The sequence below is a fragment of the Chlamydotis macqueenii genome, chromosome 25 (assembly GCF_036417535.1).
Source record: "Chlamydotis macqueenii isolate bChlMac1 chromosome 25, bChlMac1.mat, whole genome shotgun sequence".
NCBI lineage: Eukaryota > Metazoa > Chordata > Aves > Otidiformes > Otididae > Chlamydotis > Chlamydotis macqueenii.
The window spans coordinates 6297477-6325144 of NC_141580.1; the positions used below are offsets into that span (position 1 = coordinate 6297477).

Below are 27668 nucleotides of genomic sequence, written 5' to 3' on the forward strand. Positions count from 1 at the left end.
CGCTGGAGGCTACAGCAGAAACAAGCCCAACGTGGCTTGTAAATGCCCTCTGCTTAAAAGTGACGGTACACTGGAGTGAGTAGTCAGGGCAAGTGACCTGTCAGCTTGTTTTCTTCTTCTCTGATGGCCTCAGATGGAGAATGAAGCTTGTGATAGGAGGCACAACTGCTCTTATGGTTTTCCTGTGTGACCACAGTAGGCCAAGAAGGGAACAGCCCTTCCATGCTCTGCAACTGGGAATCAGCAAGTGAAAAAGACCCATCAGCCAGGTGCTGGACAAGAATCTTTGTCCAAACCCTTCCTGCACTCATCCACTGATGGAGTGTGGTCCCACTCTTTTTCAGGTCTCTTCTCCTTCTCAGCAAAATCACCAGTGCTCGTCTGCGAGGAAACCCTATGTCCTTGAGTCCATGCTGGTTTCTCTGTTCAACTGCTGGTAACCACATCTCAGTGACCCCAGGTCCAGCTGGGGTTTTGCATGCCCCTTGTTATCTCAAAGGTCTCCAGACAGAGTGGATGCAGAATTGATGGCAGCCCTCGGTATCCTGCACTCCAGTGTGTCTCGAGTCCCTTGGACATTTCACCTCCTGCTGTTGGTTGCTCTCCAGAGCTGCAGAAGATTTCAACACTCTACAGGCACAATTCTCTCACCACAAGCAAGGAATGACAAGCAGTGATGGCTCCCTGAGGATAGATGCAGGCTCAGGCTCTTTCTCCAGCCTCAGTGGGCTGTCCCAGGGATTTTCCTAAGGGCCACAGGGAAGAGAGCACAGCTGACAAGGATTGGCATCAGCCTGTCCTTGGGCACTGGTGCCTGGGCCTGGCTGGAGGTCCAAGAGCCAAGTGCCCCGCACAGGTGGATACAGGAGGTTGGTGACTTGCCTCCCCAAGCACCGTTGCTTCCAGAAGGGAGGAGTAGGCATTCAGTGTGGAGTGAATCCTCTCACTGTAGAGCTCTACACTCAGGTGAAATCAATCCCAGTGTACCTGCCATGTTGATGCCTCCTCCTTATGAAGTGGTCACATGGACTCCCTTCACTGTCAGGGTGCAGAAAGAAGAGCTTAGAGAATGTGATTCATCTGCTCTGAAATGAAAATCACAGGGAGGGGGAAAGCAAGTACCCTTTGGAAGTGCTAATGTCCTCCCCATGAGGATAAAGAGAGACTTGTTACCCAGCCAGTATTTCACAGCTCTGCGCTTTGGGGACTAGGCCAATCACACTCAAGTGTTTCCACGACAAAGCCCAAAATGGGTGGAAGGATGCACTGTTAAAAACTGCTGTGAGGTTTTAGATGTGGAAATGCTCTGACACATCTAACAGGAAGCACAGTGATTTGCATCAGATTTGCCTTGCCTTGTTTATTCGGCGCCAGGCAGCGCGGGGGGGGGGGGGGGGGGGGGGGGGGGGGGGCGGTAGTCCCGCCAAAACCGTGCGCACCTGACGCGGCACCTCTCTTTGAATTTATACGACCAAGTGTTACATATACTTGAAGTTTCAAAAAACCACCCCTATACGTATGCATGAGCTATCCCCGCTTCGTATTAAAATTAGTTCCAGGGAGTCATTGGGTATTAAAATTAGTTCCAAGGAGTCATTTGGTCGGTTTTGGCTGGTTCTTAAAGGAAGCTTCTAGTTCTTATCAGGAATGTCCGTGTGAGGAGGTGCAGGACTTCTCGCTTCAGATAAAGAGTTCAAAGCACAAAGCAAGGCCCCTCGGTTCTTATCAGGAACTGTCCTTGTGAGGAATGCAAGACTTCCCACCCCCTCAGGTAGTTTTTACAATAGCTAGTTAGTAAAGCATAAAACATAAAGCATCATATGTATTAGCATGCACAGCAATAATAAATGAATTCCATATCTATTAAAGTTTCTTTAATCCCTTCTCTCAGAGCCATCCCTGCTGGATTTAATGGCAGAAGAGGGCTTTTGTGGGTTGGACTGGAGTAGTTCAATGGGCTGTGCTCTTATCACAGAGAAGAAGGAAGGTGTGTCAGGATCCAAGCAGGAGGGAGTTTTTTTTTTTAAATTAACCCATTCACATGCAAAATGTGTGCTTGAGAGACAAAGGCAAAGCTAGAGACCACTCCTGTTGCTGCAGCTCCAGAAGTTCCTCACAAAAAAAAAAAAAATTAAAGTAATTTCAAAATCTACAAGATCTGGCCTATCCCTGCTGGTTGCAGGTGGGTGGTTGCAGAGGTCTGGGACCTGTTCCAGCTCCAGCGCAGGGAGAGGTGCCGCCCTGACATGCCCACATAGCTGCAGAGGGTTGTGTGTCTGGGCTGAGCCAGTTGCCCTGCAGCTGCACAGGCTGAGGCTGGGACAGCAGAGAGGAAGCCGGCCTGATGAAATTGCCTCAAGATAAATACTCTCTCTTCAAAAGCCATACAAATCTTAATCAGCAGGTGGCATCAGGAGGAAATGTCAAAGTGCCTGAGGCAGGTTGTCTGTCCATTCTCCTGGCTCATTAGAGGTCACTGAGCTCCACTGCTGGAGCAGTCTGTCTTCTCCTCTGCTTTTTGCACTTGAGTTGTCTCCAGAGCCCCAGGAGTGGTGGCAGGAGGGTGTGCCCAGCAGCACACAGGCACCAGGAGGACAAGCCTTGTGCCCTGAGGGCTCCCAGAAAGGCTGGCATTTTGCAAGGGTCCTGAGCTGTCCTGGAAGGCTCCTATTCCCTGCAAAGACCATGGTGCTGTGGTGGTGGCTGGCAACATCTGTGGCCTGCTGCCCGGAGCACTGTCATGCCCAGGCTGCACTCGTCTGGAGTCCTCTGCCTGACAGCCAATGCCTTGGGCAAGGCAACTAGGACAATCTGGGACCAGAGTGTCTGGCTGGTCTTCAGTGCCCACATCTCCTCTGAGCCTTGGGAGAAAATGCCAGGCTGGAGTGCTGCGGGAGGAAGAGAGGAGCAGGTAGTTCCAATCTCCTGGAAGAGCTCTGAAAATGCGTGGAGCTGGAGGTCTGAGGAGTAGCTGGGTCCTGAGTCCCTGGAGTGCAGCCTGCATGCTCCCAGTCCCAAGGTCGAAGGTCCTTAGCTTGTGGCAACTTGAGCCCTCTGCAGGTAAAAGTGGCACCTGAGCAACAGAGCCACTTCTGCAGTGCTCTAGAGTTTGGGCAAGCACTGGGAAGTGTCCTCGTGCTGGCAAGGAGAGAAGTAATGCTTTTGTTGGTTGATGCCTTGGAACAGAGCAGGCGGGTATTACTTCTTTGGCTGCAAGGGATGGTGCCCAAAAGAGGAGTCACTGCAGAGTGTCCCAAGCTCCTGTCCCTCTATGGATGGAGAAGGGTCTCCTGGTGCCCTTAAGCCCCTTTACCCCAGAGCAACAGCCTTCTCCTTTGTCAGCCAGGGGAGTGTCCACAGAGGGAAGGACCATATGGAGGCCAGGCTTGAATGCAGCAGAACTTTAATGAGTGAAAAAAAGGGGAAACAAAGTCAGTCTGAGTGGAAGACAGCAGTGCATGGAATCGTGGAGGAAGCCAATAGTCTACTGTTCTTGGCCGTGCTGAATGTCTTGCATGATGTCCCTCTGCCTGCCCCACACAGGGAGAGGAGCCAGATGGTCCCCACCAGGCTGGCCTTGGTGGGACCGACCTGACACGGAGAACCAAAGCAAGCAAAGAAAATGGAGAGCAAGGTAACATCGGTCAGCTAGGTTGAAAATAAAATTCAGGAGATGGTTGCTCTGCACAGCATCATGTTCTGAGTTCCTTGAGGTGTCTCCCTAGGTCTTTTCCAGCATCTTTCTCAAGGGAGGTATCTTCTGCCATCATAGTGTCTGGAAAAACCAGAGAGGTCACAGCAGTCAGAGTTGATGGGCACTCCATCACGGCTGAGGATGCTGCCAACAGCAGCGGAGGTGGAGGAGCCCACGAGGGTGTTCTGTGGGAAGGAGCTGAGGATGGGTCCGGGCAGGATCACCACCACGGGAGAGGGCTCGATGACAACGGTGGAGTCCTGGCACTGCCTGACACAGGGCTCATTGCAGCTGTTGGCCAGTGGGGTTGGGCCACAGGGTCGCAATGGCAGGCAGCGGTCGTAGCAGGACATGTCTTGAAGATGGAGGTGCAGCTGGGAGAGAATCAGGGAGGAAACAGAGCAGAAGGGTTGGTGAGGAGCAGCCTGCTTACCCTGTCACAAAGGAGTTGAGGCCACTGCTGAGTGGGGAGATGGATGCTCAGCCAAGAGACAGACTTCATCACCCTGTGAATAGCAGCCTGGCCCAGAGAGGCTCTCTGCCAGTGTATAAACCAAAGGCCCCTCAGCCACATCCCAGCCTCTCTCTAAGCAGACCTTCACCCCAGGTCAATCTGTCATGACAAGAAGATCCAAAGCAGAGGACAGGACAGAGCCAGTATCAGATGAGAGGTCTATTGAGGAGAGCGTTCACTTTGGAATAAGAGGAGAAGGGGCTTCCAGACTCACCTGATTCCGAAGGAGAAGGAGGCAAGAGAAGCGAGTGAGAGAGCAGGACCTTGGGCTGCCTTTTATACCTGCCCTTCCTTGCCGCAGGCCCACAGGCACCCCTGGCAGAGGTAACAATTTTCTGACAAGCTCATCTTGCGTGCAAAGCATCTCAGCTAATGACATGGGCTGTGCTTTTGTTTCCAACACTACTGGCTTCTCATTTCTACATTTGTGCCATGCCCATTCCCCAAATACAGTGTTCTTGTGAGCACTGGGATGAAAGGTCCCAGGGTTTCTAGGGCAGGAATGCAGCAGTGCTGGCAGAAGACTCAGCTCAAGGGCTGAATGGGTCTGCAGCAGCAAAGCGACATCACGGTGGTCCCTCTGTTGGGGCTGTTGGAAGTGCCCTTCCGAGGAAGAAGCCGAGCTGTCCTCAGCTGGCTGTGGTGGACTCCTGTGGCTGAGGATGTTCCATGACCTTCTCCTTCCCTCCCTCCTCAGCTCACCTCAATGGTCACTTGTTTCTCCTTGCCCAGGTGTATGCGTTGTGCTCCTAGGTTTTGATTGCCTAACCTGCCCAGCCCCCAGGGATCCTCCGCAGTGGTTGCTGTTTTTTGTGCTCCTATGTGCGTTCTTGTCTTTTCTCTACTTGTAAGCAGCCAGGTTTATCTGGATGCACCCAGCAGCACAAATTTGTCTATGCTGTTTTGCATCAGCCTGTGTTTGTGTGTCCTTGTGTGTCACTCATCCAGTGAGAATGTGCTGCTCATGGCACGGACACTCTCCACCGCTCTGTCCATGAGCACCACAGAGCAGCAGATACTCAGAGTCAGAAGCAGCCATTGGATTTGAGAGTATAACCCACAAACCCTACCTTGACCATGAGCAGCCTGGTCTAATGGGATCTGTTTGTGCCAAGGGTTGATCCAGCCGACCTCTGCAGGTCCTTTCTCACTTGCGTTCTGACTCAGTGACGCCCCATCTCCCCTGCCCACCCTGAACCCTGCACGCCCATGGGCACAGTTGTCCTCACAGCCCCTTGGCCACAACACAACTTGGAGGCATCTTGCTGAGAGTGCAGAGAGGCCGCTGGAGGGAGGCTCTGGAGTCTCCTCGCTGTCACCCGCAGGAAATGAGTGGGTGCTGTTTCCAGCCGCTGAGCTGGGAGGCAGCTGTGGGCAGGTGGTGGATGTCCCGGGGCAGGGCCGTGCTGCTGTGCCAGGCTGCAGCTGGCAGTGTGGGGGCTTCTTGGTGGTGGGCAGTCGTTGGTGGAGGAGGGGAGAGTGCGTTTGTGAGGAGAGCAAGCTGTGCCGGTGCAGAGGCAGGGAGCAGTGCGGGGGCGGGCGAGAGGCCGAGCTGGGCCGGCGCAGGGCTGAGCGGCGGGGCGGAGCTGGCGGCGGCGGAGAGGTTCGGTTCGGTGCGGAGGCGTGGCGGGCGGAGCAGAGAGGCGGGGCTGTCGGGGCGCAGCGAGGCTCGGGCGGCGGAGCGGCGGGATGCGGCGGTGGCGGGGCTGGGGGCTGTCGGGGCTGGCCGCAGTGCTGCTGGGTGCGCGGGGCTGGCGGCGGTGGCTGGGGGCCGGGGGCCGGGGCTGTGCCCGGGGTGGAACACCGGGGGCGGGCGAGGGCCAACTCTTCCCTCTCCTTCTTCCAAGTGGCTTCTGCGTGCCTCCCTGCCCCTCTGCCGTCTCTCGTCCCCCTTTCCAAACCCCCTGAGCCCCCTCTGCCTGTTTGCCCCATTTCTCCGTCGCCTCTGTCCATAGGAGCCTGCTTGCGCGTACGGCTGCCTTTCCATGCACTCTCTCCTTGCCCTGTGCATTCAGCAGTTCTCATTGCCCTCAGCCCTTCCCTGTAACAACCCCTCTCCCTGTCCGGTTTCCCCCTCTTCATACATTCTGCCAGCCATTCTTTGCACCATCTCTTTATGCTACTCTTTCTTTTTTGGGACCCCTTTCTGATCTGCCTCTCTGCTTCCTTCAGATCTGTAGGCACAAGGTTGCTTTCCTGCACCCCACCAGATATCTGCTCATTTCGTTGTGAATTCAGCATTTATTCTCCTTCTGAATTCATCCCTGCTTCCTTCACTCTAACACACCCAACTCCTGTCCCCTCTCCCTCTCACCATTCATCTATCCATGCACCTGACATTCATCCATGCATCCATTTCAAATTCCCTCCCAGACTTCTCCCCGTGCTCCACACACCCACCCCGGGATGACTCTCCTTCCCTGTCCATGAGCCCATTGTCCCCATTTGTGCCGGTCCGGCTCTGTCTCACAGACACTCTAGAAAGTGGGATCTCTCCCACTTTCTTTCCCATTCTCACGATCTCTCTGGGAAAACAGCCACGAGAGCTGGGTGATCTCTGGTGATGTTTGGCCTTTCCTTCTCCTTTCCGGCAGTGGCTGCGGGCAGAGCCCAGGTGCAGCAGGAGCCGTCGGCACAGACCACCGAGGGCTCCGCCATCGGCATCAACTGCTCGCACCCCAACATACAGACCAACGAGATGATCCACTGGTACCGGCAGCTCCCGGGCCGAGGCCCCGCATTCATCGCACTCGCTCACAAAGGAACCAAAGCGGTGTCGGAGCCGGCGGGGCGGCTGTCGGTGGCGGCAGACCGGCGGTCCAGCGGCCTGTGGCTGTCCCGGCCGGGGCGCGGGGACGCGGCGGTGTATTACTGCGCCGTGGGAGACACGGCGAGAGGAGCCGGGGCTGCGGCCGGGCACGAACCGCGCCGGGCGGGGCCGGGCGTGCGTGTCGGGGGCGGGGGCGGGGGGACAGCCCCGTGCGGGCCCGCCAGGGGGCGCTGCCGCTCCGCCCGCCGGGGCCGCCTCGCCCCGCCCGGCCCCGGGCCCCGGGACGCTTCCCCCGCCCGGGAACGGCACCGCCACCGCCACCGCCACCGCCACCGCCACCGCCACCGGCAGCGGCAGCGGCAGCAGCCGCCCTCCCGGCGGGACGCGGACAGAAATCCCCCCCGCCAGTGGCAGAGGCGGCGGGGGCGGAATGGCGAGCGGAGCGGGGGCGCTGGCCGGCGCTGCCCGGGAAGGAGCCGCTGCAGCCGCCGGCCCCGCTGGCTCCCGCCCAGGAGCAGCGCCTTTCTGCTCCGCACAGGGAGGCGGCCAGCACAGATCCTCCTGCCCACGGGCAGCCGGGCAGCGCTCGGGCCTGCCGCAGGGACTGCCCCTGCTGCTGTGCAACATCCAGGGCCTCTCCTCGGCCTCTTCACTTCCCCTGCCAGGACAGCCCAGGGACCCCTCAGCACCTGCTCTCCTCTGCCCTGCAAGCACAGGGACTCCAGTTCTCATTTGCTAATGCAAAAACCTTTCCTCCAAAAAGAACCAGAAGGGGTTTTGCATCTTGCTACTTTGTAAAAGCTCCAATATGCAATTTAGAACCCACTCCTCCAGCTAGAAGCTTTCCACAGTTTTCAAAAAATGTTCCTGCTACTGTTACAAAGTCATCCCATGCAGTCAGGAGTTCAAGCTCCACAGACACAGGAGAAGGGGATGTCGAGCTACATGCACCTTCCAGTGCTCCCCACAGTGCCTCAGTGTTGAGACCACGAGCTTGTTTGTCAGGATTCAGCACCTTTGGTCTTGAAGGCCAGGAGCCCGGGGAAACACTTGCACTGGTCACACTGACCGCAGCCTCCAGGGATGCCAGGTTCCTGCTTGATGAGTGAGTCAAAAGAGATTGGCTGAGTTGTCCTGAGGGGCTGAAGGTTTGAGGTGAGGGAGAGCTGGTAGGAGGCCTCTGGGAAGAGATGGGAGTCTGCAGCCAGTCACAGGGGAAGTCTGTGGCTCGAGTAGCTGACACTGCTGTTCAAAGCCCATGGCCAGAGGCTTCAGAGGCACAGAGTGAGGGATCAGACCTGCTCCCTCTCACAGCTGGACCTGACTACTGTGTTTCCAGGGAACTACTGGCAGGTGGACAAACAAGGCAGAGCAACAGGCATGGCTGGGCGAGCACACGCATCAGCCCCATGCTCTCATGGAATCGACCGCTCTCCTCCCTCCCTCTCTTTGCCTTTCCGTGCTTGGTCCAGGCCAAACAGCCTTGTTTCATACCCTTTCCTGTCTTCTTCTTCTAAGCACCCCATGTCTTCCACAATACAGAAAAACTTTTCCGCTACATCACATAAGGAACTTGATGCTCTTTGTGATGGTTTAGCACAAATTACCACACGGTTTCTCGCTCCCCCTCCCCCTCCCCAGTGGGATGGGGCAGGGAATTGAGAAGGAAGGAGAACTCATGGGTTGAGATGAAGACAATTTACTAAAATAACAAGGGAAAACTACAATAATAACAGAATATAAGGATATTAAAATATACAAAGTGAACAATATATGTTTTCTCACCACTCGATGTCCCAGTGACTGATACAGCCCGTGCCGAACAGCGATCATGGAAACAAAACCGAGCGGCAAGCAAAGGAGCAAAAGAGAGCCAGCAAGGGAGAGGGAACGATGCCAGCAAAATGAGGAACAAAGATGGATGCCAGGAAGGCAGATACCCACCCTGGCTTCCCCCCACTTATATACTGAGCATGACGTTTATGGCATGGAATACTCTCTTTGGCCAGTTTGGGTCAATGATTCTGTCTGTCTTTCTCCCAGCTTCCTGCATCTGCACGTTAACGAGACTTAAAAAGCCGGACAGTGTCCTTGGTCTCATTCACAACAACTCATATCATCAGGGTGTTTAGCAACATTCTTCACACACAAAATCCAAAACATACCAGCTACTGAGAGGAAAAATTAACTGCATCCCTGCCAAAACCAGGACACTCTTTTAGGCAGAAACACCCCTGAGTTTAGAAGACAATTGTAAAGAAGTCTTCAGCAGCAACTATTGTGATAGCACAAGGATTAATGGTTTTAAACTAGACAAGACAGATTTAGACTAGACATAAGGAAGACATTTTTTACAATGAAGCTGATGGAACACTGGCACAGGTTGCCCAGAGAGGTGGTTGATGCCCCATCCCTGGAAACACTCAAGGCCAGGTTGGATGGGACTCTGAGCAACCGGATCTGGTTGAAGGTATCTCTGCTCCTTGCAGGGGGGTTGGATGAGATGACCTTTAAAGGTCCCTTCCAATCCAAGCTATTCTGTCATTCTGTGATAGTTTCTCCTCATCCATCTGGGGAAGTAACCCCTAGATAAAGGGGCTGATTGTGGTACCTGACTGGGTGGGGAGTACATGTCTGTGAAGAAGAATGTTGCGCTGGAGGTCCTCCTGCCAAAGTGGTGTGTGGGGATGATTACAGCAGCTGCTGTTCCCAAAAAAGTTTCCTTTGCAGGGCCTCATGTGTGGTGTGGGGAGAAGGGGAGGAACAACGTTGTGGAGAGAGCGAGTCAGATTCCTGTTTCCGTGTGCCTTTAGGTGGACCTGGTTCTACCTCCTTTCAGACACCACTGAGACACAAGGAGCATATGGGTTCTTGCAAAGGGGCCTGTCATCAGCTTCGAGAGAGTTGGGTGCAGGCTCCTGTCTCCGTCTGGGCACTGCATGGCAGAAGAAGTTCACCATGGACACTCCTCCCTTGCTGGGAGCTGGTTGAGCTGCTTGTGATCTCCAGGAGGAACAAAAAGTAGGAAAACAGCCTGCAGCCTCTTATTGCCTGACAGCAGACTGCTTGATCTCCTCCTTCAGGCTCCTCCATGAACTTTCAGATGCCTCAGGCCCCTTTGGAAAGAAGACCTGGTGGTGAGAGGCAGCACTTGTACAGCAGGGTATGTGTGCCTGAGAGGATGCTGAAGCACCTTCTGCCTTGGAGGGCTGTGAGTAGCCCGGCTGTGGCCTGACTGCCCAAACATGAACCTCCCAATGCTGAAACTCCTCCCTCTGGCACTCGCAGATCTGGAACGCAGTGAGGGTCACAGTTTGGAGTCTTTGCGTGGGCAGAGCATTTTAGCAACTTTAATTTCTCTGCCTGCAGGGTGTGCTCATGGCACAGGTGTTGAGTCCCAAGCACATCTGACTGAGAACACTCTCTTCTTCATTCCCACCCATCAGCTATTTACACAGACTGCCAAGATCCCTCACGAGCCTTCTCTTCCCACGCTGAACCCTGCCAGCCCTCTCAGTGTGTCCTCATAGCAAAGATACTCCAGTCCCTGCACCATATTGCTGGGCTGATCTTTCCTGTACTGGGGAGCCCAGAACTGGACCCAGCACACCAGACATGGCCTCACCACTGTAGAGTAGAGAGGAAGGATCAGGTCCCTTGTCCTTCTGGCGATGCTCTCTCTACTGCAACCAGGGCTGCCCTTGGCCTGCCTTGTTAGGAGAGTGCGTTGCCACAGCAGACTTGGGAACACCCCCGAGCCACTGAAGCTGAGTGGGACACATCCGTGAGTATTGAGGAGAAGTATCCCAGCTGCTTGTCCAGCTCTTCCTCTACCTCAGCATCTGCAAATGAGCACTGTTGGAGAAGGGGGCTCTTGGTAAGAGGCACGACTGCTCCTGTGGCTTTACCTCCTTGCCAAAAGAACTCTAAGGGAGGAAAATATCTTCCCAGCCCTACATCTGGGGATCAGTCAAAGTCTCAACTTGTGACAAAGACACATCAGCCAGACACTGGACAAGATTCTCTGCTCTTCAGCTCTTCCCCTGCTTTTCCTGACTCTCCTCCAGCTCTGGGGACTCAGCAGTGCTTGGCTGGGGGTGGTCCCTGTGTCCCTGGGGTCCTGCGGGTTCTCTGCCCAGAACAAACCTGCTGTGGGCTGCATTTTTTGGTGGTGCATTTCTGGGATTTAGTTTGTCCCTCTGTGCACATGTCTCTTGTTATGCTAAGTCTGTTTTGGAAAGCAAAGAGGTGGCCCTGGAGAAGGGAAGCTGTAACGGTAGCTGAATAAAGCAGCCATGGTGGCAGGCCAACACATTCCACTTAGTGGAGTGGTATCACCTCGGTAGGCCATGGGAGTGGCTGTTGGAAGTGAGGCCTTCTGAGGTAACAAAAGAAGTTCAGAGTTTGTGGAAGACAAAGTGAATGGCTAATGTATGCGAAGGAGAGATGGCCCAGAAGGAAAGAGAAGGAGGGAAAGAGAGTGAGGCACCTGGAGGGAAGTGTTTCTTTGAGGTGCTGGAAGGTGGAAGAGGAGCTCCGTTTCCACCAGCTCATTGGGGTAAGAATGATCTGTATCCTACCTGGAGGTAGAATTCAGGTCTGGGCTCATACAGGGAAGTGTCCAAAGACCTGTGAGAGAGGATTTGGGGTTTTGTAGGGAATGCAGGACATCTGTGAGGGCAAACAATGAGCTTCCTCTCTCACAGGGTAGGTTACCCTGTCAGAACAAGACACAGCCAGAACCCTTGGTCTGCTGCACAGCAGAGTTCATCTCCTTTTTGTGGGGACTTGGAGAAAGAACCTTTTTCCCAGCCACGTGAAGAGTGGCAGAGGAGAAGTGACAGAAAAAGAGGAGACTTGTGTTTCTAGAAGAAATAGTAACATCCCCAGAGCTGTGGGACTCAGGGGAAGATGGGGAACCTCAGTGGGGAAGGAACTGCTAAGCTCCCAAATGGCCCCACAGTGGATGTGCAGAAGAGTAGGCGATTCTAGCTGGGGAGGGTAGGACTCCACTGTGAGCTTATTGGGATCAACTCCTTCCCACAATTCCCTCAGAGCCCCTCATAGTGGAAATGCTGAGGGAGCCACAGGTACTGCGACTGAGGAGGGAGGAACCCAGAAGATGCATTTCAGGCACAGGAAGAACAGAGCAGTTCTCCTCCCCGCTTCTTCCTTTACTCCCCCGACAGAGTTGTTTCCGGCAGCTCTTTTATCTCGAGACTGGGAGGTGGTTTTCTGACTCTCTCTTACTCAACAATCAGGCAGATTGGTCTGAGCATGCCCCTCGAATATCTCACCCTCACGGCCATCCTATACCAACTGCTCGGTAGGTCCTGGCTTTCTATAAACGTATACTTCTTCCCCTGTGGGAACCCTCAGGAGCCTGATCTGGACCATGTAGGGAACTACTCTTGAATTACAGGAAAACACTTGGAAATGTTGGCTTAGGATGCTCTTTCTGTTGGGAAAGAGAAGAGAATAGGGAGAAGAGATACCTCAGATCCGTTCTCCTGTTTTCCTGTCCCCTTCAATCTGTCTCCCTCTGCCTCTGTCTTCTGATCCACCTGCTGTCACCACAGGAGACTTCAGCTCTCTCTGCACCCCAACATTTCTCCCTTTCCAATTCTAATTAGTAGGTCCTGTCAAAGCTGTTACAGGGACTTGAAAGCTCGCATCCCGTTGAGATTAATAGCATGTCCCACTCTGCCTCCTGGCTGGTACAGGTCAGCCATGGCTTCCAGTTTCCTCCTTGTTGTCAACTCAGCCAGGGCTCTCTCTCTGAAACATCCAGCTCAACTGTGTGCCTACTCAGGGAGCTAGGAGCCCTCGGAGATGCCAGGGATGGGGAAGCAGGATAAATCTTTCTGCCATAGCTCCACGGGTCCCTCAACCTGCTGGAAGGGTGCTGGTCCCAGCATGCAATGATCAGGCATGACAGACAGTTCCCTGGTCCTCTGGGCAGTAGGAGCAGGAGCAGGGAGGAGGAGCAGGGACACAGCAGAGCTCTCCTCAGGGTCCACACTGGGCTGAGAGCTCTGAGGTCCTGCCCAAAACAGCTCTCCACCTGGCTGTCCCCACATCTCATGGTTTCCCTGCAGGGCAAGGAACAGGGCTCCTTCTCCACCAGGCTTTTCCATGCACTCCTGGTTTGTCTTGCAGAGTTTTTCCCAGAGTAGAGCTGCTGACCAGGCACCTTTCTTCCAGGCACCATGGGGCAGACCACTGTCACTCAGCAAGAAGGACAAGTCACAGTGGAGGAGAGAGACACCTTCCAAATAACCTGCACCTACCAGACCTCCAACTTTTATGGCTTGCTTTGGTACCAGCAGAGGAAAGGCCAAGCTCCCCAGCTGGTCTCGTATCAGGCGACAGGTGGCTCCAAGGAAAGTGGCCGTTTCACCACATTGCTGAACACCACATGGAAATACAGCCTGCTGAGGCTGGAGGAAGTTGAGGTGTCTGACAGCGCCTTGTACCTCTGTGCTGTGCAAGACACGCTGGTGCAGGGAGCTTCCTTGGCTGTGCAACAACCAAGGGGAGGGAGGCTGTGCAAGGCTGAGCCTGGGGGAAGGATTCATCAGCTCTCCCCTGTCAGTGCAGCCTTTCCTGTGCATCCAGAGATCTGCAGGACAACATCCCGTGATGTACTCTTAGCTGTCCATTCCAGACACAGATTTGTGCAACATACTCTTAAATAGCGCCGTACCACAGAAATGAAGATACTGTCCTCTTTTAGTTAATACAGGGGTAGCTCAGCTGTCTGATGAAGTTCCAGCAACACTCTCATAAGCCATTGTGTTTTCCTATTAGCAATTTGTTCGTCTTGACCACTCTGAAGAATGTGAGTCACATCCCTGGCAGCAACTTGGTTTGTCTTGTCTTGAGATGGTGACACCTTAAAACTTGTTCCATTCTATTATTTCCCTCTTGAACTTCAGCCATGGCCGTTGGTGTAAAGGGACACTGAGACTTTTCCTTCTCCTACCTATTGGTATGACAATAAATCAAAAAAATCAATAAATCAGAATCTATGCAGGCTGTGATGGTTTAGCCTGAGTTACCACACAGTTTTACACTCATCTTTCCCCTCCCCAGCAGGAACAGGGGAGAGAACTGGGAAGAAAGGAAAACTTGTGTTTTCCTTAACTTGTGTTAAACTGGAGACAGTTTACTAAAACAGCAAAGGAAAAATACAATAATAACAGAATATAAGGAGACTAAAATATTCAAAATGAACAATGAATGTTTTCTCACCACCTACTGGCTCAATGACCAATACAGCCCATCTCGAGCAGAGATCATGGAAACGAAACCAAGCAGCAAGGAAAGGAGTGAATATGGGGCCAGCAAGATTGAGGGAATGATGCCAGTGAATGAGAGAGAGGGATGGATGCCAGGAAGGCAGAGACTCACCCTGGCCAACGTCCACTTATATACTGAGCATTACATTTATGGCATGGAATACTCTCTTTGGCCAGTTTGGGTCAATTATTCTGTCTGTCTTTCTCCCAGCTTCCTGCATCTGCATGTTAACGAGACTTAAAAAGCTGGACAGTGTCCTTAGAATCACAGAATCATAGAATGGTTAGGGTTGGAAGGGACCTTCAAAGGTCATCTAGTCCAGCCCCCTTGCAAGGAGCAGAGACATCCCTGACTAGATCAGGTTGCTCAGAGCCTCATCCAGCCTGGCCTTGAACGTTTCCAGGGATGGGGCCTCCACCTCCCCTTTCTGGGCAACCTGTTCCAGTGTTCTATAACTCGCATCGTAAAATGTTTTTCCTAATTTCCAATCTAAATCTACCCCCAACTATTTTAAAACCATTACCCCTCGTCCTATTGCAACAGGCCCTACTAAACAGCCTTTCCCCATCTTTCTTGTAGGCCCCCTTGAGGTACTGGAAGACCACTATCAGGTCTCCCCGGAGCCTCCTCTTCTCCAGGCTGAACAGCCCCAACTCTCTCAGCCTGTCCTCATAGAAGAGGTGCTCCAGCCCTTTTATCATCTTTGTGGCCCTCCTCTGGACCTTCTCCAACTGGTCCATGTCATTCTTGTGTTGGGGGCTCCAGAACTGGACACAGTACTCCAGGTGGGGTCTCACCAGGGCACAGCAGAGGGGGAGAATCACCTCCCTCAACCTGCTGGCCACGCTTCTCTTGATGCAGCCCAGGATGCGGTTGGCCTTCCGGGCCGTAAGGGCGCACTGCCTGCTCATGTTAAGCTTCTCATCCACCAGCACTCCCAAGTCCTTCTCCTCAGGGCTGCTCTCAATCCATTCTCGGCCCAGCCTGTATTTGTGCCTGGGATTGCCATGACCCAGGTGCAGGACCTTGCACTTGGCCTGGTTGAACTTCATGAGGTTGGCACGGGCCCACCTCTCCAGCCTGTCAAGGTCCCTCTGGATGGCATCCCTCCCTTCCAGCGTGTCGACGGCACCACACAACTTGGTGTTGTTGGTGAACTTTCTGAGGGTGCACTCTATCCCACTGTCCATGTCGCCGACAAAGATGTTGAACAGGGCCGGGCCCAGCACGGACCCCTGAGGGATGCCACTCATGACCGGTCTCCACCCGGACATTGAGCCGTTGACCACCACTCTCTGAGTGCGGCCATCCAGCCAACTCCTTATCCACCGAGTGGTCCGTCCATCAAACCCATGTCTCTCTAGTTTAGAGAGAAGGATGTCGTGCGGGACAGTGTCAAACGCTTTGCACAAGTGGAGGTAGATGATGTCTGTTGCTCGTCCCTTGTCCACCGATGCCGTCACCCTGTCATAGAAGGCCACCAAATTGGTCAGGCACGATCTGCCCTTGGTGAAGCCACGTTGGCTGTCACCAATCACCTCCTTGCTCTCCATGTGCCTTAGCATGGTTTCCAGGAGAATCTGCTCCATTACCTTGCCAGGCACAGAGGTGAGGCTGACCGGCCTGTAGTTACCCGGGTCTTCCTTATTCCCCTTTGTAAAAATTGGGGTTATGTTCCCTCTCTTCCAGTCATCGGGGACCTCACCAGACCGCCATGACTTCTCAAATACGATAGCCAGTGGCTTGGCAACTTCATCCGCCAGTTCCCTCAGAACCCGCGGATGGATCTCATCAGGTCCCATGGACTTGTGCACCTTTAGGTTCCTCAAATGGTCCCGAACCTGCTCTTCGAGTACAATGGGTGGTTCTTCATCCTTGCAGTCCCTGGTTGCACCTTCTACAGCTTCGGTGGTGGGACAGGAACTCTTGTCGGTGAAGACTGGGGCAAAAAAGTCATTGAGAACCTCAGCCTCCTCCATGTCCTGGGTAACCAGGACACCAGTTCCCTTCCAGAGGGGGCCTACATTTTCCCTCAACTTTCTTTTGTCCCTACGTACCTATAAAAGCTCTTCTTGTTGCAAGTGTCCTTGGTGTCATTACCAACAACTCATATCATCAGGGTGTTTTATCAACATTTCTCACACGTGAAATCCAAAACACACTGGCTACGGAGAAAAAAAGTAACTCCACCCCTGCTGAAACCCAGGCAGCTCCCAGCATGGGGCATCCATGGGCCCTCACGCCACTGTTCTCGTTGGGGAGACTGCCCCAGCCTCTGCCTCCTGTCAGCAGGTGTCTCACCTACCTCACTGGGTCATCGTTCCAAAGAATCTCTGGGGACACTAAACCATCCAGTGGGAGCAGGTTGTTTGCTCCTGCTCATCCAACACCAGGAACTGACACGTTTGGTACCACGTATCCTGTGTCTGCTCAGTCCCAAAAGAACAAACGGTGCCCGGATGGCCACTCTCTTCCCCTGCTGGGTTTTCATGTCCTTTTTTATCCTGGGCACAGAGGTGGCTCCTCAAAGGAAATACCTGCATGAAGAGAAGCTGCTGTAGAAGATCCCCATGCAGGGACAGGCACTGGCCCTCACTCTGATAGGTGAAGGGACATCCCGCACAGCCCTCTGCTTTACAGACAGACGCTCTCCAGCCTAAACGTAGTCACATATGTGACCTGCCAATGCCTGTGATAGCCAGGGCTCCACACTCTGTCCCCTGGCTCTGCCCTTGGGGATGCACTGTCAAGGGATGTTCTCAGTCTGCTGCAAACCTCCTGCTCCAGAGGAGGAGGCACGTGAAGCCTTCTTCAGGCAGCTGGGCAAATCTTCACAGTCACAGGCCCTGGTACTCATGGGTGACAGTAAAATCGCTGGGTACAATCAAATCAGGATGCGGCTGGGGAGTATGGAAAACAAATTTTTGATGCAGAAAACCCATGAAGGGAGTAGGGGAGAGGCGTTTTTGGACCTGTGACTCACAAATGAGGAAGAACTGTTGAATGATGAACCTGTGGAGTTCAGGGGCAACCTTGCTTGAGGTGACCATGAGAGTGCAGAGCTAAAGATCCTTAGAGGACTGAGCAAGACAGACCGGAGCGTTACAGCAGTCCTGAGGAGAAGGACTTGGGGGTACTGGTGGAGGAGAAGCTCAACATGAGTTGGCAATGTGTGGTTGCAGCCCAGAAAGCCAACTGCATACTGGGCTGAATCAAAAGAGACACAGCCAACAGGTCAAGCGAAGTGATTCTCCCCCTCTATTTTGCTCTCGTGAGACCTCATACGGGGGAATGCATCCAGCTCTGCACCCTCCACATAGGAAGGACATAGACTTGTTGGAGGGAGTCCAGAGGAGGGTCACAAAGATAATCAGAGGGCTGGAGCACCGTTCCTGTGAGGCCAGGCTGAGAGAGCTTGAGCTGTTCAGGCTGGAGAAGAGCAGGCTCTGGGGAGACCTGAGAGCGGCCTCCCAGTGCGTAAAGGTGGCTTATAAGAAAGACGAGGAGAAACTCTTCAGCAGAGCTGGTTGAGACAGGACAAGGGGTGATGTTTTTAAAACAGAGGGAGGCAGATTCACACTGGATATAAGGAAAACCATTTTTTACACTGAGGGTGGTGGAACACTGGAACAGGTTGCCAAGAGAGGTGGTAGATGCCCCATCCCTGGAAACATTCAAGGCCAGGTTGGACGGGGCTTTGAGCAACCTGATCTAATTGAAGATGTCCTTGATCCTTGCAGAGACATTGGACTGGATGACCTTTAAAGGTCCCACCCGGCTCAGAGAAGTGAAGAGAGGATATGTGAAGGAACATGAGAGACATCTCCTGAGCCTGATTGTGAGGAATTTCTTGTGAGAGGAACGGCTGTGGATGCCAAGGTCAGTGAAGAAGGAGGGAGAGGAGTAAAGTTGCTCTTGGCTGAGATTCCCCCGCAGACTGTGGTGATGATCATGGTGAAGCAGGCTGTCTCCCTGCAGCTCATGGAGGTCCACGCAGGAGCAGAGATCCACCTGCAGCCTGTGGAGGACCCATGCAGGCACAGCCTGTTCCTGAGGGACTGTACCGCGTGGAAGAGTTGCTGGAGCAATGCCATGCCCATGGGAGGAACCCCATGCTGAAGCAGTGGAGGAATGTGAGGAGTTCTTACCCCAAAGAGGAAGGGGTGATAGAAAACAGTGTGTGATGAACTGACTACAAACCCTATTCGCTCTTCCTCCTGTGCTGCTTTGGAGGAAGGAAATGGAGACAGTTTGGAATGAAGTTCAGCCTGAGAAGAGAGGAGGGTTAAGAGGAAGTTGTTTTTTTCCCTTTCTCATTGTCCTAGTTTGGTTCCATTATTAATAAATTGGAATTGTTTTCCCCAAGTCAAGTCTATTTTGCCCGTAACAGTAATTGGAATAATCTCTCCCTGTGCTTATTTCAAACCTCAAGCTCTTGGAGGATGGGGAAAAGGAGTGAAAAACAATGTAGCTTGGTTATGAGCGGGGCTAACCTACAACAGACATCATCAGCTCAACAGTTTGACGGAGGTTCAGTCAGTTGTTTTCTAACTAAAAAGGAGAGAGAAAGGAGGAGTGGAAATTGTCATGACCTTTCCAGATATTGAGCCCCTCAGTGTCCCAATTCTGTATGTCAGAGATAACTTGAAATCTAGAGAACAACTATAGTGCTGCAGCCACAAAAATCTGCACACTACAATTGCAGAAACTCCTCCAGCCTTAGATGATTCTAGCTGTCCTTAATGATCTCTTCGTGGCAGACATGGAGGTGTGGGACTGGCCCCACCTGTGCCAAGGGAGTGGACCCTCAGTGGGATATTCATGCACCTGCGGAGCATGGTGTGCCTGGGACAAGCCAGAATCTGCACAGGCTGAAAACACTGAGGCTGGCACACCAGGAATGATACTGACTGGCTGCTGTAAGAAAGGCACTCAGACTCTTTAAAGCATTCCTTACAACGCCGTTTATGAGCATGAAGACTAGAAAGAAAGAGATGATACCGCAGGTAACGTTACACCCCATCGGATGCCGGGAAACCTGAGCTGCTCTACATCAGCTGTTCTCACAGAATGAGAAAATCACAGAATGGCTGATGTTGGAAGGGACCTCTGGAGGTCACCTGGTCCACATCCCCTGCTCAAGCAGGGCCACCTACAGCCAGTTGCCCAATGCTGGGTCTAGGCAGTTTTTGCAGATCTCTAAGGAGGGAGACTCAGTAAACTCCCTGGGGTACCTATGCCTGTGCTCAGGCACTCCCACAGCACAGTGGAGAAGTGCTGCCTGCTCTCCAGGACACAGGACACTACTGGTCCCATTCACAGCAGGCTTACTCTATCTTGGTCAGCTGAGCTTTGGAGCATTTTCTTCAAATGAAAAAATTCTATTCATGATGTTTGTTGTCAAACACTACAACCCTGCCAGCAGTTTAGTGCACATGAACACATACCATGTCATTCTCATGTTGGGAGCTCTGGAGCTGGATGCAGTAGTCCAGGTGGAGTCTCACAAGGGCAAAGCAGAGGGGAAGAATCATCTCCCTTACCTGCTGGCCACGCTTCTTTTGATGCAGCTGAGGATGTGGTTGGCTTTCTGGGCTGCAAGTGTGCATTGCTGCCTCATGTTGATGTTGGCTTATCAACCAACACCCCCAAGTCCTTCTCCTCAGGGCTATTCTCAATCCATTCTCCACCCAGCCTGTATTTGTGCTTGGGATTGACCCAACCTGTGTGCAGGAGTCAACACTTGACCTTGTTGAACTTCATGAGTTTTGCATTGGCCCACCTCTCCAGCCTGTCAAGGTCCTCCTGGATAGTAAACTTTCCCTCCAGCGTGTGGATCGCACCATACAAGTTGGAGATTGTCTTCGTTAGCTATAACTGCCTCTTGGGGGAAGACAGAAGTGTGGGGATATCTGTTCTTCCACTTGCACAGTTTTGTCAAGACAACTGGATTTTCATGCAGGAAATAGTAGATGAGACTGTGGTGTGTGCCAATAGACATTTCTAGTGATCCGAACGGATGAGATTTCCATGTAAAGAAAACCTCTCCCCTAAGAATGGCAGCCAATTCCTGAGCAAAAACTTGCAGGGGGAATCAATGAAGCAGTCCAAAGCTCTGCATTCACCTGCAATTCTCTTGGGAAGTACACCCAGTACCCTGGCCCTTGCTGATCTTCAAGTTCTCCTGCGTACCCTGTACCAGAGCAATTTGATGTCCCTCAGAAATACAGCCTTTCAGTGTTCCCATTTCTGTGCTGCCTGCCCTCAACTCCCACACGCTTAGCTCCAGTTCCCAGCCTGGAAATGGCCAGGAGCACGGGCAGCTTTTCTGTGCAGGTGCCTGCTCCCATGATGCCTAGGCTGGGTGTTGGAGGGAAGAGGAAGCTGGAATAGCAGCTATGGGCCATCCAAGGGGCAGTTCCCTGCTTTACCACACATGCCGTTCTGCAAAGCAAAGGATGTCTTGGAGCTTCACACCCACGCCACAGGAACACAGTGGAGTTCTGGCCTTCCTCAAGAGCTCATGGGGCTGCTGGTGCCTCAGAGCCTTCTGCCTTTCGCGACGTTTGTAAGCAGAGACACAGCAAGGCAAGGCCTGATGATCACTTGGAGCAGAGCAGCTGGGTACGACTCCCTCGGCTGCAAGGGATGGTGCCCAATAGAGGAGTCACTGCAGAGTGTCCCAACATCCCATCCTTCAGTGAATGGAGAAGGCTGTCCTGGTGTCGTTAACCCCTTTTACCCCAGAGTAACAGCCTTCTCCTTTGGCAGCGTGGGGAGTGTCCACAGAGGGAAGGAACACACAGAGAGCATGCTTGAATGCAGCAGAACTTTAATGAGTGAAGAAAAGGGGAAACAAAGTCATTCTGAGTGGAAGACAGTAGTGCATGGAATCATGGAGGAAGCCAAGAGACTGTTCTTGGCCATGGTGAAGGTGTTGCAGGATGCCTGCTCCGAGACGGAGAGGAGGCAGATGGTCCTCGAAAGGCTGACCTCAGTGGGACCTTCCTGCCACAGGGTACCAAAGCAAGCAAGGAAAATGGAGAGCAAGGTAACGCTGGTCAGCTAGGTTGAATATAAAATGCAGGAGATGGATCCTCTGCCCAGCACCATGTTCTGAGTTCCTCAATGTTCCTTGCTGGGTCTTTCCCAGCATCTTTATGACAAGAGGTGCCTTCTGCCATAGTAGCGTCTGGCAAAGCCAGAGAGGTCACAGCAGTCAGAGTTGATGGGCACTCCGTCACGGCTGAGGATGCTGCCAACAGCAGCGGAGGTGGAGGAGCCCACGAGGGTGTTCTGTGGGAAGGAGCTGAGGATGGGTCCGGGCAGGGTCACCACCACGGGAGAGGGCTCGATGACAACGGTGGAGTCCTGGCAGCGCCTGACACAGGGCTCATTGCAGCTGTTGGCCAGCGGGGTTGGGCCACAGTGTTGCAGTGGCAGGCAGCGGTCGTAGCAGGACATGTCTTGAAGATGGAGGTGCAGCTGGGAGAGAATCAGGGAAGAAACAGAGCAGAAGGGTTGGTGAGGAGCAACCTGGTTACCCTGTCACAAAGGAGTTGAGGCCATTCCTGAGTAGGGAGAATGATCTTTGGCCAGAAGACAGTCTTCATGGCCCTTTTAAGAGCAGGCTGGCCCAGAGAGGATCTTTCATCATGCGTCAACCCAAAGCCTCCTCAGCCACATCCCAGCCTCTCTCTAAGCAGACCTTCTCTTGCTTCCCTCTCTCCTGAAAAGAGGATTCAAACCCCACTCTGGGACAGAGCCAATATGGGCTGGGATGTCTCTCAAAGTTCCGATCTGACCTTGTAAAAGGAGGAGAAGGGGCTTCAGACACACCTGATTCCGAAGAAGGAGGCCAGAGAAGTGAATGAGAGAGCAGGACCTTCGGTTGCCTTTTATACCTGCCCTTCCTTGCCGCAGGCCCACAGGCACCCTTGGCAGAGGTAACAATTTTCTGACAAGCTAATCTTGCATGCAAAGCATCTCACCTAATGACATGGGCTGTGCTTTGGTTTCCAACACTGCTGCCTTCTCATTTCCACATTTGTGCCATGCCCATTCCCTCAAAAAAAAACTTTTCTTGTGAGCACTGGGATGAAAGGTCCCAGGGTTTCTAGGGCAGGAATGCAGCAGTGCTGGCAGAAGACTCAGCTCAAGGGCTGAATGGGTCTGGAGCAGCAAATTGACATCAGGGTGAGTCCCTCTGTTGGGGCTGTTGGAAGTGCCCTTCTGAGGAAAAACTGGAGGTGTCCTCAGCTGGCTGCCATGGACTCCTGTGGCTGAGGATGTTCCATGACCTTCTCCTTCCCTCCCTCCTCAGCTCACCCCAGTGGTCACTTGTTTCTCCATGCCCAGGTGTATGCGTTGTGCTCCTAGGTTTTGATTGCCTAACCTGCCCAGCCCCTAAGGGTCCTCAGCAGTGTCCATGGCTCCTTGTGTTCCTATGTGCATTCTTGTCTTTTCTCTACTTGTAAGTAGCCTGAGTAATGTAGATGAACTTGGTAATACAAATTTTATCTCGAACCAGAAGAAGGTTCTGTGAAACGCCCAGGAGAATGGGGCAGATGTGTCTCCAGAAAGTATACAGCCTAATCAGAGAAATACATGTCCATTTCCTAAAGCAATGAGCCAGTTGCTGGGACTTCTTTAGGGGACTCAGATGAATAGCTGACCAAATGCAGCACTGAGGAAACTGGAGTACACACCTCTGCAAGGACCTCTCCTGCAGTGTTCTGTCGGAGAGCTCTTTCTGGATGGGGTTTGTGACCCCTTCCAAGCACTGGGCTTTAGAGCACGGTGAGGCATTCTGAATTGACCCAGGAGGTAACAGAGGGAGGTGGGAGCTCTAGAACTAAAGCTCAGCCCAGCCTAGGATGGCTGTGAGGTGAGCTCATGGAGGAAGCGGTGGCTTCTCACTCCCTGTGATGCCCTGCTGCACTTACACTGTGCTGAGGAACCTCTGCAGGGTAGAAGCTGTGGGAGGGAGGGGATGGATCTATTTGCTCCCACTGAAGCCCTTAGAAAAGCCGCTTCACTTTTTCTGGAAAGCCCACCCCAGACCTTGCTTCACTTCTTTGTTTGGGAGTGTGTCAATGAAGCAGTTCAACAAAGGAGTTACAACTGTATGAAAGGGAATCACGGGTTTCTTCAGATGCAGGGAGTTCCTGGCTGACAGCTTGACATGCAGGAACACGGTGGAGCTGTACCAGATTGTGAAGACGCTGAGATGGGCAGAGTAAATGGGAAAGTCCTTTTCCTGGCCACGGGCTGACTGGATTCCCAGCATGGAAGAGATGATGTACACGTAGGAGACCAGGGTGAACACAGCAGGCCACCAGAACAATTATGGAGACCAGGCAGGGATCTATATCACAGAGGAAATGATTGATGACATTTGGCCCACGGAACATCAGCCTGGATGTCAGAAAGGCCAGCAGTGAGATGGACAGAAAGCCTCCCAGCCAGGAGCTGAGTGCCAGCCGAGCAGAGAGGACACTGTTCATGAGGGAGCTGTATCTCAAGGGGTAGCATGCGGCTAAGTAGTGGTCAGAGGCCATAACAAACAGGAGAAGACAGTCCGTGGAGCCTCAGGAGAGAAGACAGAGCAATTGAAGATGCTGAAGGAGGTGGTCTGGGTATTCTCCAGCATGACTCCGATGCCTTTGGAAACAACTCCTGTAGTGTAACACATCTCCAGAAAGGATGGATCACAGAGGAAAATGTGCATTGGGGTATGGATGTTGCTGTTCATGCACATGAGAGCTATGATGGATACACTGCCTGTTCCTGTCAGGGAGCACTTCAGTGCAAACACCACCAGAAGGGAGACCCAGGAATGCCACGTGCCTGGGAAGCCAGGAGGGATGAATTCTTCCACATTTGACCCATTTCCAGTGTGTTCCCAAGTGCTGAGGTTCATCCGCAGCACATGCGAATTTACTGAGGGCGAATTGTGGCTCAGCAGCCCCATAGCTTTCTCTGAGAAGGGGATTGGCATTATGGGGAAGGTGAGGGGCACCAGCTGTGGTGTACCTTGATGTTAGCAAGGCTTTTGACATACCCTCACAGGCGCAGACACATGCACGTCGAGGTATGCACACTGACAGACATGCACACGCACAAACCCGTGTGCTGTTGGTGAATTTTTATTGTCCCCCTTTGACACCAATTAAACACGTGCTTTTGCTTAGATATGAAAAAAAACAATCACCCAATGATCAATGTGTTGGACAGAGTCCTGCCACCAGAAGCACTTCTACAAGGAGCATGCAAAGATGCCTCAGGAGCCCATTCCTTACACACACTGGCACTAGCCCCAGTCCTGGCACCGGTTTCATGGGGAACCTGAGGCAGCGTTGGTTCTATTCCCCAGCACCAGCTCTGCTGCCCAAAGGTGCCCACTGAGCATTCACATTCCAGGATTGCTTCTGACGGGGAGGCCTTCTGACTTTGGCATTCCTGCTGCCAGCCACTTGAACCCCTTCTGCATTTGGGCCCTCTGGAACTGCATGGCAGCTCATTCCGTGGTCACCAATTACCCCTGCTGAGCAGTTACAATTGGAACTTCCCCTTCGCTGCACACACAAATGCACACACATGGGCGCAAATGCACACACGGGATCAGTGCAGCACAACATAGCAGAGGACAGGACCTCCTCAGGTTCCATGGATCACTAACTCCTTGATGTCCGGTGATCTTTGGGTGAGGGTGATGGCACCCTGCCAGTTGTTTAATTCGTGTGAACAAATACCAGTTCTTGAAGCTGGTGAGAGCAGCTTTTGCATCCTGCTTTCTTAGGGTGTCGATCCAGAGGGTGAGCAGAGGAGTGAGAACGATGCAAAGAAGAGCCACTGCTCTGCACTGTTGAAGGGGCTCCCATGTAGGTGAAGACACGTAGGCCATAGAAACAGGCCACAGCAGAGAAAAGGGAAGCACAGGTGGGGACACCTCATTCCCTGCCTTCTGCACAGTGGACACATGGCACGATTTAAATTATCATTAACAATCCTCCAGCCTCTGGTAACAGTGACCATGGCCATGGCCCCTAGACTGGGTGTTGGACGGGAGAGGAAGGTGGAGCAGCAGCTATGAGCTAGTCAAAGGGCTGTTCCTTGCTTTGCCACTCCCATCATTCTGCAAAAGCAAAGATCTTCCAGAGCCCCACACCCACCTCCTGCCATCCCAGTGGAGCTCCACTCGTAGCAAGGAACACCCTTACTCAAGAGCTCAAGGGTGCGATCCCCTCAGGGCCTCCTGCCTTCCTGGGCATCTGTGTGCAAGGCAAGGCCTGATGGTCACTGGCAGCAAAGCAACTAGGGACGACTTCTTCAGATGCAAGGGATGGTGCCCAAAAGAGGAGTCACTGCAGAGGGTCCCAACATCCCATTCCTCTGTGAACGGAGAAGGGTCTCTTTGTGCCCTTAGTCCTTTTTACCACAGAGCAACAGCCTTCTCCTTTGGCAGCCTGGGGAGTGTCCACAGAGGGAAGGACCACACAGAGACCACGCTTGAATGCAGCAGAATTTTAATAAGTCAAAAAAGTGGAAACAAAGTCATTTGGAGTGGAAGTCAGGAAGGTAGGAATCCCAAGAGTCAGGCAAGAGTCTGCAGTCATTGGCCATGGAGAAGTTCCTGCATGATATCTATCTGCCTGCCCCATAGAGGGAGAGGAGCCACATGGTCCCCACCAGGCTGGCCTTGGTGTGACATCACTGCCAAGGGGAAGCAGAAGCAACCACAGTAATCAGGAAAAAAAAGACACAAAGTGATTCAGTTCTAGTGAAAACACATCCAAAAGTTTGATCCTTTGCCAGGCATCAAGTTCTGATTTGCTCGAGGTTTCTCCCTAGGTCTTTCCCAGCATCTTTCTCAAGGGAGGTATCTTCTGCCATAGTAGCGTCTGGAAAAGCCAGAGAGGTCACAGCAGTCAGAGTTGATGGGCACTCCATCACGGCTGAGGATGCTGCCAACAGCAGCGGAGGTGGAGGAGCCCACAACGGTGTTCTGTGGGAAGGAGCTGAGGATGGGTCCGGGCAGGATCACCACCACGGGAGAGGGCTCGATGACAACGGTGGAGTCCTGGCACTGCCTGACACAGGGCTCATTGCAGCTGTTGGCCAGTGGGGTTGGGCCACAGGGTCGCAATGGCAGGCAGCGGTCGTAGCAGGACATGTCTTGAAGATGGAGGTGCAGCTGGGAGAGAATCAGGGAGGAAACAGAGCAGAAGGGTTGGTGAGGAGCAGCCTGCTTACCCTGTCACAAAGGAGTTGAGGCCACTGCTGAGTGGGGAGATGGATGCTCAGCCAAGAGACAGACTTCATCACCCTGTGAATAGCAGCCTGGCCCAGAGAGGCTCTCTGCCAGTGTATAAACCAAAGGCCCCTCAGCCACATCCCAGCCTCTCTCTAAGCAGACCTTCACCCTTGGTCAATCTGTCACGAAATGAAGATCCAAAGCCCAGCACAGGACAGAGCCAGTATCAGATGAGAGGTCTGTTGAGGAGAGCGTTCACATTTTAAGAGGAGGAGAAGGGGCTTCAGACTCACCTGGTTCCCAAGGAGAAGGAGGCAAGAGAAGCGAGTGAGAGAGCAGGACCTTGGGCTGCCTTTTATACCTGCCCTTCCTTGCCGCAGGCCCACAGGCACCCTTGGCAGAGGTAACAATTTTCTGACAAGCTCATCTTGCATGCAAAGCCTTTCAGCTAATGACATGGGCTGTGCTTTGGTTTCCAACACTGCTGCCTTCTCATTTCCACATTTGTGCCATGCCCATTCCCCAAATACAGTGTTCTTGTGAGCACTGGGATGAAAGGTCCCAGGGTTTCTAGGGCAGGAATGCAGCAGTGCTGGCAGAAGACTCAGCTCAAGGGCTGAATGGGTCTGCAGCAGCAAAGCGACATCAGGGTGGGTCCCTCTGTTGGGGCTGCTGGAAGTGCCCTTCTGAGGAAAAACCCGAGCTGTTCTCAGCTGGTTGCCATGGGCTCCTGTGGCTGAGGATGTTCCATGACCTTCTCCTTCCCTCCCTCCTCAGCTCACCCCAGTGGTCACTTGTTTCTCCTTGCCCAGGTGTATGCGTTGTGCTCCTAGGTTTTGATTGCCTAACCTGCCCAGCCTCCAGGGATCCTCAGCAGTGGTTGCTGTTTCTTGTGTTCCTATGTGCGTTCTTGTCTTTTCTCTACTTGTAAGCAGCCAGGTTTATCTGGATGCACCCGGCAGCACAAATTTGTCTATGCTGTTTTGCATCAGCCTGTGTTTGTGTGTCCTTGTGTGTCACTCATCCAGTGAGAATGTGCTGCTCATGGCACGGACACTCTCCACCGCTCTGTCCATGAGCACCACAGAGCAGCAGATACTCAGAGTCAGAAGCAGCCATTGGATTTGAGAGT

The 27668-nt window shown here is 53.0% G+C and overlaps 3 protein-coding genes and 1 pseudogene across 3 annotated transcripts; all 4 read right to left on the reverse strand.

Moving 5' to 3' along the window:
* Positions 1-3744: 3744 nt before the first annotated feature.
* Positions 3745-4572, reverse strand: LOC147597828 (feather beta keratin-like). The gene is made up of 2 exons (XM_086766470.1): positions 4423-4572; positions 3745-4068 (listed from the first exon to the last, which is right to left on the reverse strand). The coding sequence occupies exons 1-2, from the start codon at positions 4570-4572 to the stop codon at positions 3745-3747; spliced, it is 474 nt and encodes a 157-aa protein (XP_086622596.1).
* Positions 4573-21438: 16866 nt separating this feature from the next.
* On the reverse strand, positions 21439-22281 carry LOC104474979 (feather beta keratin). The gene is made up of 3 exons (XM_010124141.2): positions 22272-22281; positions 22120-22184; positions 21439-21765 (listed from the first exon to the last, which is right to left on the reverse strand). Exons 1-3 carry the CDS (start codon positions 22279-22281, stop codon positions 21439-21441), a joined length of 402 nt encoding a protein of 133 aa, XP_010122443.2.
* Positions 22282-23314: 1033 nt separating this feature from the next.
* On the reverse strand, positions 23315-24202 carry LOC147597829 (olfactory receptor 6F1-like; annotated as a pseudogene).
* Positions 24203-26152: 1950 nt separating this feature from the next.
* On the reverse strand, positions 26153-26994 carry LOC147597830 (feather beta keratin-like). Its single transcript, XM_086766471.1, has 2 exons — positions 26830-26994; positions 26153-26476 (listed from the first exon to the last, which is right to left on the reverse strand). Exons 1-2 carry the CDS (start codon positions 26992-26994, stop codon positions 26153-26155), a joined length of 489 nt encoding a protein of 162 aa, XP_086622597.1.
* Positions 26995-27668: the final 674 nt, after the last annotated feature.